The sequence below is a fragment of the Mytilus trossulus genome, chromosome 1 (genome assembly GCF_036588685.1).
Source record: "Mytilus trossulus isolate FHL-02 chromosome 1, PNRI_Mtr1.1.1.hap1, whole genome shotgun sequence".
Lineage (NCBI taxonomy): Eukaryota > Metazoa > Mollusca > Bivalvia > Mytilida > Mytilidae > Mytilus > Mytilus trossulus.
The window spans coordinates 80,748,114-80,763,998 of record NC_086373.1 but is presented as its reverse complement, the minus strand read 5'-3'; the positions used below and the strand labels follow the sequence as shown (position 1 = coordinate 80,763,998).

General features: G+C 31.2%; 1 protein-coding gene across 2 annotated transcripts; it reads right to left on the bottom strand.

The window, feature by feature from the left end:
- Positions 1 to 385: 385 nt before the first annotated feature.
- Positions 386 to 15,642, bottom strand: LOC134686759 (glycerate kinase-like). 2 transcript variants are annotated; one of them, XM_063546498.1, is made up of 5 exons: positions 15,539 to 15,642; positions 9,790 to 10,221; positions 6,542 to 6,693; positions 5,378 to 5,553; positions 386 to 1,991 (listed from the first exon to the last, which is right to left on the bottom strand). In XM_063546498.1, exons 1-5 carry the CDS (start codon positions 15,544 to 15,546, stop codon positions 1,071 to 1,073), a joined length of 1,689 nt encoding a protein of 562 aa, XP_063402568.1. In that variant the 5' UTR covers positions 15,547 to 15,642; the 3' UTR covers positions 386 to 1,070. The 2 variants fall into 2 exon arrangements, with proteins under 2 accessions (XP_063402568.1, XP_063402577.1); XM_063546507.1 differs by having other exon boundaries at positions 15,497 to 15,612.
- Between the last annotated feature and the right edge of the window lie 243 nt (positions 15,643 to 15,885).

Genomic DNA, 15,885 nt, shown 5'->3' with positions numbered 1-15,885 from the left:
TTCAAGCCCCTGCAACAACTGAGGGGACATTCCATTCATCTGTATACATGGTAAACACTACAATATAAGCTTTCATCTCTTACTAAGATTGCAATCAAATGTTATGAAACTTATACAAAATGTGTATTACCACAAAACTCAGTTTTGAATTTGGGTGGTTTGTTTTTTACCTTTCTACAGTTATGTCCTTTTGTAAATGGAAAAATTGCTGAATTTTTGGTTTCTGTTCTCTAAATTTACAATTCTCTACTTATGTCCCTTCTTCACAGTATGTGCAAGCAGGGCCATCAACATTGTCACATGGACACATTTTCCATTTATTTGATCCCAACAACAGCTAAGAATAACAAACAGTGCATGAAAGAATATATATTAGAAAAATCAGTAAAAGAAAAGCACTTTATTCTTAAATACAAATGTAACAGTATAATAAAACTTTCAAACAAGCAAAATAGTTACAAAAAATACTGTATTAAATAAAGCTCACGGACCTTTACTGTACACAATCAAAGTATTAAACCAGCTAATATTTCCTATACTGGCAGCTGATGTTTTTCAGGGAAAATAAGCATTCAACAAACAATGATTATAAAAAACTTGCACTGCTATCTAATACCCTCCTCCCCCTAAACTGTATGTTTGATGAAAAAAAACATTTGTATTTCTAAGGTTCTTCAAGGAACAAATAAACATATCTATTAATGCTTATCTTTCACCGATATAAATGCGAGTAAAAAAATCCTAATTATTAAATATGAAAGCTGTGCTTTACATTTCTATTTTCATTTTAACAAAACATAATACAAATATGGTATTGAATACAAATTGTCTGGATTTCTGTATAGATATATATATAAATATAAATACAAATATAAAAAGGATCTAAAAATAACCCTTAAGCTTATTAGGTAATTTGTTTCTTCATCTTTAATGTGACTAGGTGGCTCTGTGTTTTCTCAAAAAGTTCCCAGAATGACTCAAACTTTGCTGATTTACAAAATATTGCTAACTCATTTTGATGAAAAATATATGCATTAGAGGATAAACATTCATTCTTTGGTGTAAATATTTCATTTTTTGCTCTTAATCACCAAAGCTTGTATATCCATTACGTTTGTACCTGTATGACCAATTAGTATAAAACATTCTTCACTTATTTTCTCAAATAAATTAAATGTGTCATTGTTTCGTAAGTAGGTCAATGCATCCATATTATTGTCATTACATTTTTGTATAAATGTTTGATCTATCACTGCACCAGCAACTGGGGTTGGTCCATCTATACCGTCTGTTCCACCACTCAGGAATATTAAATCAAAATTAGCCAGAACTGATGTATCACTATGACATTGTTTGTCTATTTCCAAAGCACAAGCAACAGCCATCTCCTGATTTCTCCCTCCTTTTCCTGAACCTTTTACTTGCACAGTTGTCTCCCCTCCAGTCAGTATACAGATGGGTTTTTTGATATTATAAGCATGGTGAGCCAGAGCAACTACTTTTTTCAAGGTTTTCTTCGGAACCCCTTTTGACACCAGATCTAATTCCAACTGAACATAGTCACTACTTTTTGGATTTGATACTTTGTACCCAAATGAGAGTGCAGCATATCTTGCAAGCATTCCAAACATCACACCAACTTTACCTGCCTCACCATCTAAGACAGAACTTAAAATGATAGGCAGGAAACCAAGTTGTTCTGCCTTCATAGAGGCTGCGGCCAGCGCCATTCTGTTATTTCCAACGATAACATTTTGAACATGTTCCCACTGTGTTCCTCCAGTATATTCCACAGCACCTGTACTTTTAGTTATTTCCCTTGTACGTCTTACAAGAAGAGTGTTAATAGATACTGGTATTTTGTCTTGTATATTTAATTGTTTGAGAATCATCAGACATTGTTGTGGGGTAGACTTGTCAGCCACCGTGGGACCACTGCTTATTATCTCCAGCTTGTCTCCTATAACATCTGACACAATCAAGGCAACAACCTACAAAATACACAAAACTGAATTAAATAAAGTTTTTAATTTAACTCATAACCAATTTAAGGTGGCTCGTGGGTACAAAAATTTTAGCAAAAAATTAAACCTTTATTTTTTCATTACAAATTTTATTTGTTACACTATTAGTTGTTACTTTATGATATGGTACAAAAAACAACCCCAAAAAGATGACTTTAAAAATTGAAAAAGCTCCAAATTATCTCCCTTTGGTGCAAAAATGCCATTTTTTGGCCTTAAATTTGAAATATCTTTTTTAACTCATTGGTGACCTATATTTTTTACTATTGTTTTCAAATAAGCTGTACATAAATTAAATAATTGTAAAATTTAAGCAATTTCTTATATTAGGTTATTTTTTTATTTCGATATTTCCTATTTTTCTGCTATTAGTTCAACAGAAAAAAAGGACATTAAAAAAAATGTATGCTTCTTACAGAGGCAGATTTTAGCTTAAATGAACGGTGACCCCATTGTTTTATTTCATTTTTCTTTTAAGTATATGATAAAGTTCATTTATGAAAAAATATAGCAAAATCCTTTATTAGAAAAAAAATGTATTTAAACCCAGGAGCGCCCTTAAACTTTTAATTATAAATAATGAAATAAAAATTTATTGCGGAACAACTCTTAGTTAGTTTAATTGTTGTCTCTTGGTCCTTAGTTGAAAGTATTTTGGTTTTTTTTAATTAAAAGAAATGTTCATGATTATACAGTCTGCACCGTTAGCCACTAGTCCGATGCCCCAGGCTAGTAAATATTGATTTAGACTAGTGAACATTTTCAGAATTTTATATAGTCATATAGGGACACTTCCTGCTATAGAGGGTCCAGACTAGTAGATGAAAAAGTTTTTGGCGCAGACTGATTATATGTACAATGACTATAAAGTATAAACAGATACTGTAAATTCAGAAATTATTGCGTGCATTTATTATTGCGATTTTGTCATTTTAGACTTAAATGCGATTTGAATTTTTACGAATTTGAGAAAAATCCTGTTAAATTCATATAAAATATTTCAAAATCCGAGTTTTAATTATTGCGTTTACAACTCATTCGCATTTTTCGCAATAATAAAAACCTCGCATTGATTTCTGAATTTACAGTAGATATGCTGACATCTCAGTTTTGAAAATTATCAAATTGTATCATTATGATATCTAGACTAGAAATTCTCCATAAAACAGGTGGCAACCACAAAAAGTGGGCTTAGTTTGACTAGTTGCCCAATCTTGCTCTAATTCAATTTATTTTGAATGAAATATTGTTTAAATAACGTAATAGAATACAGGGTAGCTACCATGGAATTCATCTTCCTTACATATTCCAGATGGTAGACAAAAGAAATCTTATCAAGTTATACATTTTTTGTAATAGTGTAGGAATAGGTTCTTTTAATTGTTTAAATTTTAAAAGCTGTATACTTAAACTCATAATAGAAACACATTTTTTTTAAGAAAGTGTTGACTTAAAGAAGACTAGGAAGATCTATATTTAGTCCTTAAAATTAGACTTTATAATATCATGTAAAAATACCATAATTTTGGATCTACAAGATACATTGATTCTTACTGTTTAATGCAGGACAAAGTTTTATAAATCCTAGTCCTCCCCCCCCCTTTAATATCAAATGGTAGCATCCTTAGACATTTTGCACTTTATTTCATTTTATTTAAGACCTACATGTAGGCATTGCCAAGTAAAAAACGAAAACAGTTATGGTCCCTTCTCTTTCTGTTTCCCTCCTTTTCAAACGTCCTTGTATTCTCTTGGTAAATTTATTTCACTTTGAAATTTCCCTCTTATGTCTAATTGAAGGTTCATTTATTGAAAATGATTAGCTTTAAATGATTTTTAAGGATTAAATGAATAACAAAGGGTGTACAGCTGGTCTTAGCAATATGTAAACATTCTGATCATGATCTTTTAAAAGCTTGCATATTGCACATGATTTTTAAACGCAGCAATGAATCAGACTATGAGTAAGAGTTATCTTTTCTTAGGTGTTCTGTACCCCCTTAAGAGAATGTTGAGGACCTCAAATATCATATCTTATCAATTTTTAAATGCTTGCAATTTTATTTTGGTTTTAATTTTGTATAATGCCAGATGTGTGTTTAGTCTACAAAAGACTAACCATTGATGCTTGAATCAAAAAAGTTTAAAAAAGCCAAATAATCAAAAAAGTTGAACAAATGGTTTTCAAACTTGTTTATTTTTAAATATCTCAAATAAAATTGGGAATGGAAATGGGGAATGTATCAAAGAGACAACAACCCAACCATAGAAAAAACAACAGCGGAAGGTCATCAACAGGTCTTCGATGTAACGAGAAATTCCCCCACCTGGAGGTGTTCTTCAGCTGGCCCCTACACAAATATATACTAGTTCATTGATAATGAACGCCATACTAATTTCCAAATTGTTCACAAGAAACTAAAATTAAAATAATACAAGGCTAACAAAGACCAGAGGCTCCTGACTTGGGACAGGCGCAAAAATGCGGCGGGGTTAAACATGTTTATGAGATCTCAACCCTCCCCCTATACCTCTAGTCAATGTAGAAAAGTAAACGCATAACAATACGTACATTTAAAAATGCAATTGAAGAGAAGTCCGAGTCTGATGTCAAAAGATGTAACCAAAGAAAATAAACAAAATGACATTTATACATAAATAACAACAGACTACTAGCAGTTAACTGACATGCCAGCTCCAGACTTCAATTAAACTGATTGAAAGATTATGATTTCATCATATGAATATCAGGCACAATCCTTCCCGTTAGGGGTTTAGTTTCATACCATCATAGCAATATGAGAAGAACATAACCCGTGTCATGCCAACAACTGTTTTTTGAATAAATGTGTTTAGTTCCAATGCAAAGAACCTATAAGTGAATCAATATTAACGCCAAAATATGCAATCTTTAATGACCTGACAACAGTATCGTAACTATATCCCTTCTTAAAAAGTCTATTTAAGGGGGCTCGCGGGTCTAAACGTTTTTTTAAATTTAATATAGGATTTCGCTATATTTTTCTATAAATGAACTTTATCTTATCCTTAATAGAAAAATGAAATAAAAAATGGGGTCACCGTTCATTTAAGCTTACAATCTGCCTTGTACTGATGATTAAATTTAGTAAATGTTTTGACTAGTTTGTGATATTGAAAACCCTGATGTAATAATTTTTCAGTAATACATAAATTTCTCTCGTTAAAATCTAATACTATAACTGATCTGACAAAAGAAATGAATGATATAAATACCCTAGCCTTTTTGTTTGCTAGTACCCAAAGTATAAAATAATCTGAAAATTATACTATTTGGAAAGAGAAAAATTTAGAAGAATCTTTTATCACCACACCTTTGCTGGAAATGCTTGTTTTGCCAAGCCTCCTCCTTTCAAAACTTCAATATTTTTCCTGAGAATATTAAGTTCATCAATGGTGGCTCCATTTTTAGACAAAATCTGTGTAAGTTCCAATTCTTCCTCCAGTGTAACTGGTGGTATTGGTAGTGGCAACAAGGCAGATCCACCTCCTGGATTATTAAAATAAAAATAATGTATAAATTCATTTTAATTATTGTGCACTATACCTTTTTTTTTAATGTTCTCAACAATTTATTTTAATTAAAAGAGACACATGTATTGGACTTTCCAAGTTTATAATGTCATTACAATGAATGATTATTATAGGAGTAAAGAAAAGAAATATAAACAGTTTTTTTTTAAATGCAGCTGAGGGATTTTCTCGCTGTGTTGAAGACCCATAGGTGGCCTTTGACTGTTATCTGCTCTTTGGTTGGGTTGTTGTCTCTCAGACATACAAATGTATTCCCATTCCCAGTACATGTATTGCCAAAAGGTTTTTCAATATTTATTTTTTTAATTTTATTTTTTAACATTGTTTAATGAGAGCTAATTGATGTTTGACTGCATATCAGCCAAACTTACACTGTTTTGAAAAGTAATATGCTTAGAACTATTTCATTGAGTTATAATAAAAATTGGCACAAATAAGGCCATAAAAAAGATTTTGTTTGTTTGTCCTAACCCTTAGTACCTACCCCAAAAATAGCTGCCTATTCAAAATCTTTTGTTGTCCTGATGTGAAAAAGTTTTCTTTTTTAATTAGATGGCATGGAGCTTTAAAAACCTTGACACTTTAATTTCTCTTTGTTGAAAAAAAATGCCTTCCTATCTACCTACCTACCCCACCCACTGTTTCAACCTTTCGGTAGGGTTTGGACCAACCTAAATATGTTTAAGTGTGGCTGAAAAATTAGGATTTATGGATGACTCAAATAAGGAAAGAATTCTTAAAAGAAGAACTTAACAGAAGACAATCAAGTAACATGTATTGGCTTTGCTCATTGTAAAGGCTGTATGTAAGAGTGACCTATAGTTGTTTATTTTGGTTTCATTTGGTCTTTGTGAAGAGTTGTATCATAAGCAATCATACAACATTTTTTTTTAGTATATGGCAGACAAGTGACAAGACTCCTTAAACATTTTCTCAATAAATACCTGATATCAAGACAATTAGGAGATCCTTTTCCCTCAGTTTAGAAACCAAATCCTGAATTCTCACAGCAGTTTGGTAAGAACTGTTATCTGGCATATTGTTTTTAGATCCTTCTCTCACCTCTATTTTGCTGTTAGAATCCAGTAACATATCACTGCAAAAGATTATAACAGAAATAAATAAATTGAGTTAATTTGCTTTTTTTTATAAAGACATACTTTTTTTATATGAATGTATATGCATGTTAAAACCGAACAACAAGCAAGCATCACAATAAAACAAATTAAAGACAAGCATTCATACTGTATGTTCTTGTTTTTTTTCAGGTTAATACAATAAATTAAGTCCTTGTAATTCTAATCCAAAAATGTGTACATGATCAACACATTTACTAGCAATTAAGATTATTAAAAGAAGCATCCAATACTTATAGATTATATTTTATGCCTCAACCATCAGATTGGTTTTTTCTGTGCATTGTTGTCATTCAGAGCACTTGCATGCAGTCATTAAAGGAAATAAAATGAAAAAAAAATAAATGCCTTATGAATATTGTCTGCAACAAATTATGGATTCTTGTGAAACATTAATGATATTATTTATATCTAACAACTTGTAATGGTGTAATTTAGATTATCTCCCCTGTAACATTTTGTGTGAGAGTGAGTGGTACTGGTAAAAAGAAATGAAATTCAAAAAACATAATCCACTTTAACCAAAGATTGTTCATCACCATAAATTCCTATTATTTAATCTTTCTAGCTTAGCAAAAGCTAGTTCATATTGTTGTAAGTAAAGTCTATATGGTAATAAATGTATAATATAAAAATACTACCTTCTTTTACCATAAGAAAAATATATACCCAATAATATAACCAGATGCTCCGCAGGGCGTAGCTTTATACGACCGCAGAGGTTGAACCCTGAACGGTTGGGGCAAGTATGGACACAACATTCAAGCTGGATTCAGCTCTAAATTTGGATTGTGATTAAATAGTTGACACAGCATAGGTTTCTGACACAGAATGAATGTGTTCTAATGAACTTAAAATTTTTGTTTTCTCTTAGAGCAATTCACTATGCTGTTGAATATTAATCCTCTCAAAAAAATGTTTGAAGAAATTTTCTTTTTATTTATGAAATTTCAAATGAGAAAAATTGAACCCAATTTTTTTAAATCACATCCCCCTTTCCCTTATTCCAAAACTAATCTCAATTAAAATTTCTAACAATAACTACTCATTTAAATACATCATAATATATTAAGATGTAAAAAAAACTGCTTGTTATCACTGAATGGTAAAGATTATTTTAATTTATCAGTTGGTAGTAAAAAGTGAATATACATTGTATATTGTATATAACAAAGATTTAAGTTGATTCTGGATAAAGAAAGATAACTCCAATTAAAAAATATTCTTGCTATTGCACAATATTGTGAAATAAGATATTTCTTGTTGATTCTGGACAAAGAAAGATAACTCCAATTAAAAAAAATTCTTGCTATTGCACAATATTGTGAAATTAGATATTTCTTGTTGATTCTGGACAAAGAAAGATAACTCCAATTAAAAAAAAATCTTGCTATTGCACAATATTGTGAAATTAGATATTTCTTGCAAACTATTCTGGACAAAGAAAGATAACTCTAATTAAAAAAAAAATTGCTATTTCACAATATTGTGCAATCAGATATTTCTTGCCATTGCGCAATACTGTGCAATTGAAAAGACTTGCTATTGCACAATACTTAATTTAATAATTTTAGATCCTGATTTGGACCAACTTGAAAACTGGGCCCATAATCAAAAATCTAAGAACATGTTTGGATTCAGCATATCAAAGAACCCCAAGATTTCAATTTTTGTTAAAATCAAACTAAGTTTAATTTTGGACCCTTTGGACTTTAATGTAGACCAATTTGAAAACAGGACCAAAAATGAAGAATCTACATACACAGTTAGATTTGGCATATCAAAGAACCCCATATATTCAATTTTGATGAAATCAAACAAAGTTTAATTTTGGACCCCGATTTGGACCAACTTGAAAACGGGGCCAATAATCAAGAATCTAAGTACATTTTTAGATTCAGCATATCAAAGAACCCAACCGATTCATTTTTTGTCAAAATCAAACTAAGTTTAATTTTGGACCCTTTGGACCTAAATGTAAACCAATTTGAAAACGGGACCAAAAGTTAAAAATTTACATAGACAGTTATATTCAGCATATCAAAGAACCCCAATTATTCAATTTTCATGAAATCAAACAAAGTTTAATTTTGGACCCTTTGGGCCCCTTATTTCTAAACTGTTGGGACCAAATCTCCCAAAATCAATACCAACCTTCCTTTTATGGTCATAAACCTTGTGTTAAAATTTCATAGATTTCTATTTACTTATACTAACGTTATGGTGCAAAAACCAAGAAAAATGCTTATTTGGGCCCTTTTTTTGGCCCCTAATACCTAAACTGTTGAAACCAAAACTCCCAAAATCAATCCCAACCTTTCTTTTGTGGTCATAAACCTTGTGTCAATATTTCATAGATTTCTATTAGCTTAAACTAAAGTTATAGTGCGAAAACCAAGAAAATGCTTATTTGGGCCCTTTTTGGCCCCTAATTCCTAAAATGTTGGGACCAAAACTCCCAAAATCAATACCAACCTTCCTTTTGTGGTCATAAACCTTGTGTTAAAATTTCATAGATTTCTATTCACTTTTACTAAAGTTAGAGTGTGAAAACTAAAAGTATTCGGACGACGACGACGACAACGATGACTACGCAGACGACGACAACGATGACTACGCAGACGACGACGCCAGTATGATAGCAATATACGACGAAAAATTTTTCAAATTTTGCGGTCGTATAAAAACCAATTGTTTAACGACACCCTATACATATATTCTAGAAAAATTGTGCTTGTTTTACAGTTTATCAGTGATTGTTGTTGGTTAATGTCTGTCATATTTGGTTTTTTGTTATTGGTTTTATATATACTGGTATGTATCATTCAGCCGGTATTATCAATGAAACTGTCTCAAATGTTTCATTTCTGGCTTATTATAGCTGCCAGTAATGTATGGGTAATTCTCCTTGTTGACGGCCATAAGCTTTCCTATAATTGCTTGCCTAAAACGATTAAAGACAGATGAGAACAGCTGACAGTGTTCAGTTCCATGCATGTGTCAATACTACAATACAAAAACATAATTCATCAAAGCATTAAATATTGTACACTTACAGCTTGCCAGCATCTCTGAAATTTTCCTGAATTCCTGTAGGTACACTAATAATACCTTTAACTATATGCTGTGATAAAGTATCATCTACTGCCCTGGCCATCCCCAATACAGCCTTCCCAAAACCAACAACATAAACATTGTTATCTAACTTATATTTCTTATCCTCTATGACCAAACTTTTTCCATTGTGATCCAACTGTATATGTTTTCGTATCAAATGATGGGGCAGTACAGAATTAACAGCAGATGAAAATATAGACACAACATCTTGATTGGCCATCTCAGCAGTGTCCTTTCTCCTTATACAACTGATGTTAGATGAGTATTTGTAAAAATTAAACGTCCATCCATTGACTGGTAAATGTGTCAATACTCTAGGTTGTCTGTGTGGTGAAATAAATTTACAGACTGGACAAAGCCTACTGACGTACCTGTTCAATTAGAAAGAAAAAAATATACATTTTTATAACAATGGCCAATGCTGTTTTTTTATTTATTGGTATAACTCTGTACTGGAGTGTCAGTTTTATTACAGGAAAGGGATAACAAAATAAAAACAAATTCAAAATTTGCCCTTTTCAAAAAATTGTGCAGAAAACATTTGGCACGAGTAAATTTTGTCCTGTCCAGTACAATGTACACTGTATAGACAAATTTCACATAACAATTCATCGCATTTAAGAAAAAAAACATCACTGGAAGTTAAATTCTAACCAATGAAATGTTCAACTCTTTTTTACCTGTGTACAAGCTTTAGTAACCATGAAACCTCAAGTTGCCAAAATATTCTATTGCAAACCCCAAATATAAAAAAAATAATGGTGCTTTGAAATATGCATGACTGACAGTGATCTTTTAAAAATACTGGAACCCTATATATATATAGCTAGCTTCCACAAAAAATATGTTAAATTTTTTTAACTTGATTTATTTTGGAACATATTCTAAACTTCTAGTTGATTTTTGGCACTTGATTTTCTTAAAATCCTGTCAAGTTTTTGATTTTCTAAAACAATAATTTTTTTTTTTTGTCAAATTCCAGTCATGCTTTAAATTTTTCATGGTTTCTTTTTTCAGTTTCACATTAAATTTTATGTAAACAGGATTATATTTGTCAAATCCTTCTGATAAACATGTCCATCAATGACAGTAAGAAGTGAGTCAGATATCACAGCAAACAATATTTGCATATGGACCATAATTTGGTATTCGGCCTTTGGTTTCTTTTGGCATCCTTTTTTATAAGTTCTAAAACTTTAACTTTTATTCTGTGGGTTGTGTTGATGTTAGAATAGTATTAATGGAACAATTGAGTTTTTCAAGAAAAAATTAATACATTTTGATTCACCGTTTACGTGACAGGAAACCAAACAGGAAACCAATCTTTATTTTCTTTATTTTGCACAATATATTTCAAAAGACATAAATGAACACCATTACTAGTGTTACTTGCTTCATGTTAATATTTAAAATCTATTTTCAATGTTAAATTAAAGTTTTTTTTAAACGCGACAGGAAACCATAAGAAACCAAAAGCATTTTTTAAGTTTTATTTTATTGCAAAATCTGCTTAAAATAATCTGAACAGTTTGCTTTTTCTTAAAATTCATCTTTAATGTAACAGTATTATAAAACTCCTAAATATGTGCTTGTTTTGAAAACAATTAGTACAATTTATTCAGAAATTTCCAATTTTTTTTCCATTGATACAGGATACCATAATCGTTGTATCTTGATTTTTAAGCCAAAAAAATGTATTTATATTTGGTTTTGAAATTCCAGTTATATACAATTTATTCCAAATCATTGGCAATGTAAAATTCTTTAAATCCAGTAAAGAAAAAAACTTTTAACTTGGAATTAAAATCTTTAAAATAGGCACCATGTGATATTTGTGACCTGTACACCATCTACATGGTTTCCTCATTTTAACCTACTTTAATGGGCTAAAATCAATAAAGTACTTCCTTTCAAGTCATGCATGATAAAAGTTTACTTCTCCTTTGACAAGTTTATTGCGTTTCTGATAAGTGTTTGCAGAACATGAATATAAAAAATCATTAAAAATTGTGACAAAGATGCCAACTTTGTACATTCCAAGTGTAACGGTATATTAACATGTATTTTTTATTAAATTATATTTATTCACCTAAAATATCCAGTAATATTTACTGCTAAAGTAAAATCAATCCAAAGAGCATTGGTACATTGATAAGAGACGTAATTTCGATTGAATTTTCCAAGGACTCTTTACATCGTTATCGGGAAACAAAGTGTGTTCTAACGTCTGTCAAATCTGAAATCGATTTTGTCAAGTCATTGGGCATTTATTTTCACACAGGATCGTATGTAACATTATGCACATAGGAAAAAATAATAGACCCCCGGCGCAATCTCTTTGAAAATTGTATTTATCTCTTTTAAACAAGACGAAACAAGTCTACAGATTATGTTTGCTAACATCCCGTTGGAAACAAAAACAACGTTTAGACCTAGAATTTCGTATATCCGGCCGTAATGGCGTGATCACATGTTAGTCGCATGTTTCACGTATGACCGAAAATGAATAGACAAACAATTTTTATTAAAAAAAGGAAATAACTGGACTTCTGTTTTGTGTGAAATGTAACGCATAACGATAACGTCATTTTCTAACTTAATTATTACGAGGAACAGAACTAGAATGTAAATCCTCTCTGATTTACCTGTTTGAACATCTCGCGAGAGTTTATATTTGCATATTGTTATGAAGAATTCTATAACAACAAAGCAGATTGCATCATCTAAAATTTGCGTTACGAAATCGGACTCCAAAGTGACGCCACTGTTCTTACACCTGCTACAGAAATACTTATAATTCTCGGCATTTTCTTTGACTATTCTTATTGGTCAATGTTCTTTATTATTTGAAAGCAAAAGTTACAAATTTGCCGGTGACGATTATCTATAAATCAGTCAGCGTTATGCACTTCGGAAGCGAAAAGTAACGCGAGAAACGACACAAAAATACGGTCGTATAATCTTTGAAATTTTTTAATTTCAATTTTTTTTCTAAGGAAGAGTAGCATACACTTGTATGTTGATAAAAGTAAAGGCTTCTTTAGACGTAGTTACGACTTTTCTTACAGTAATACACATTTTTATCACTTCTATAGTTATAGGAAACGAGCCCAATAGCAAATTATGGTCCATATACATATACTGGCATGGATTGATGTATTATTAAAGGGGCACATGTTAGGTACATGTACATGATACTTAAAAAAATTAAATTGGGATTTTTGTTTGTTCAATCTTTCATTGTCATTAATGAAAGTGAAATGTGAAATAATAATTTGCTTTAAACAGCCAGTTACGAGTATGGTTCCATTTTGTTAAAATATGATAGGAAACATTAGTAATGAATTATTCACAATTGCTAGTTGCAAGTGAATAGTTTGACCTGATTGAATCCTTATTCATGTGAACTTCAATCTAAGTTAGTCCAAATAATTATGACGTCTTGAAAGGCTATTACACTTTTTGCTTTGATTCCTTACAGGGACGTCTGTGTTTATAGAGGGTAGTAATGGGGGTACCTCCATGACGTATAAAGGTAAAAATTCTTGCCAACTGACGTTAACGGTTAACAGTAATTTTTAGTGCATGACGATAAAATATGCACTTTCTTTCAGACGATAAAAAAATCAGCTGACTTTGACAAATCACGCTATTTTTTTCTCCAAAAATAACAGTAACGATAATTTTTTGAGACGAATGATGAATCAAGATTTGAATATATTGACGAATCACAGTAAAATTTAAACCAACTCGACGCTAACCCTCGCCAAAAATGACTGTTGAACGCCTGACGGTAAAGGGCATACACCTTATCGCTAATCCCGGCTGACCTGGCAGCTTGAACTTTTAACGCAATTATAACAATCAATTTTCATTGTGGTTTCAGGTGTTTAATGACATCAAAATGTTATGAGAACCTGTGTGATATCCAGTAATGGCAGACAAATAGCGATAAGGTGTATTACCACCCTCGTTTAAGGCATGAAAGCAAAATAGTGCAAAACAATATCTCTTGACATGCTAATATGACAAGAGATTTGATGCATTAATTAGACACGGAAAATCAGGCAGTAAGAAGTCACAGCAATGTATGTGTATCATGTGTTGTATTGTTATAATTGTCATGTATTCTGTAATCTGTTAACATAATTCTGCCAATCAAGGCACACCTCCGTTCACCTAGAGGAAAATATTGTTATAAATATCTTGTATGTTGTGTCGATTGTCGATATTTAAAAAGCTCATTATAAAGCTTATGTTGTCTCAGTTTGTATACTTTGCCGACTATAAATAAAGCTTGTTTTTAATAGCAAAATGATATATCTTGACATGACAAGATATTTGATGCATTATTCCAAGGGTATAACTATACAAATCCTTGATTATTCCAAGGCAGTAAGAAGCCAGAGTAAACTGAAATATCTTCTTTTTCAGTTACAGAAAATCATCAACATTTTGAAGATTACATTCATGCATTCTAATTTTGATATGGCAGAAAGAAGCAACATTAAAGTTTTATGATAGAAACCATGCGCGTAGCTACGTTTACGTCAAAACGGCCGGGCGTACACTTGAATTTGGTAAAAAAAATAATTTCATCTACATATTAGTAAAAGAATTGGTTAACAGTACATCAACCTTCTAGGTCTTTCTTCAATGGCTTGAATTTTCGAAAAAAAAAATGACAAAATTGGTGTCATATTTATATATTTGTTTATTTTCTGTCAAAGTCTAAATCTACAGTGAATTATGATACTCGCTTTCCTTTTTTTAAAGCAATCTTATGTACTTAAACACGAAATGTGGTTTGCATTTGTATTTGATTATAACTGTGTAGATGTAGGTTCATTATGTGGGTAAAGTTTTAAGATATCAATAACTTTGTCAAACCTTCGTATGATTTTACGATAGCTGGACAAAACTGTTTATGGTTAAAAGAGTTACCAGCGCATCATGACGACGAAATTATATATGATGAATTTTCCCGTAATTAATAGATTTTTAAAAGGAATTTCTTGAAGTATTTACATTCTGAAGTTAAAATTTGGTACATATAAATTACTTTGTAAAACCTTGGTTGAAGTTAATGAAACTTTCTTAGAGAAAACGTGTATGTTGCAAGAATAAATTTCCATCCTGGTATCAATTTTGTCGAGTTAATTTACATGATTTTATAAACCTCCATATTTTGTCATGAAACTTGTGCAGAAATTAAATGAAAATATTTAATTTGTTTAAATCCTGTAATGGACTGATAAATGAATAACCTTTTCGCGGGGAGAAATTTCAGTCGAGAACCAGGGTTCCATAGAGAGCCCTTTTCTCATTTTAATATTGCACCGGAACAACTCAGAAAATTAATCATTTCATGTTCATTTACGATTCTAAATAAACCTTGAATAGATTTAACATAAATAAATAACCATTTTGAATCTAAAGAATGTTGTTACTGATATGAGTTTTCAATGACAGGAATGGTATGTCATTCTCGGTAACTTTTAAACTTCAGGAGGCTTCGCACCCGCTCATCTACTACCAGCTGGTTTATTGGCCTGGACCCAATAGGGCCTTTCGGCCCCTCACCGATGTTCGGGCGTACACGTAAAAATGATCTTGCTACGCCACTGGAAACTCGAATGCACCTACTATTATGAACAAGACGACAGGAAACAAATGAATGTATATTACCGTGTCATAGTTTTAAAGGGGTCATAGCAGAGATAACAAGACCAATGTATATCTAGCTTAAATATTTTTTTCGTCTGCTAGGCAAGGTGTCCTCAAATCTTGTCCCGCAGTTAATGAAGTCTTTAAAACAAAAGACTAAACATGTTCGAATCTCTTTATTTTAATAGATAAATGACAATAAAGCGATTAGCAATATGTAAAGGGGTCAGAATTGTTTTAACACTTAGATTTGTTTTTAAAATATGAACATTAATTCAGAAACATCTAAATACCAAATTAGAGTAAGGTTTAAATTGCACTACAACGGCAATAAATAGTTCGGTGTGATGTATATTATTCATGATTTT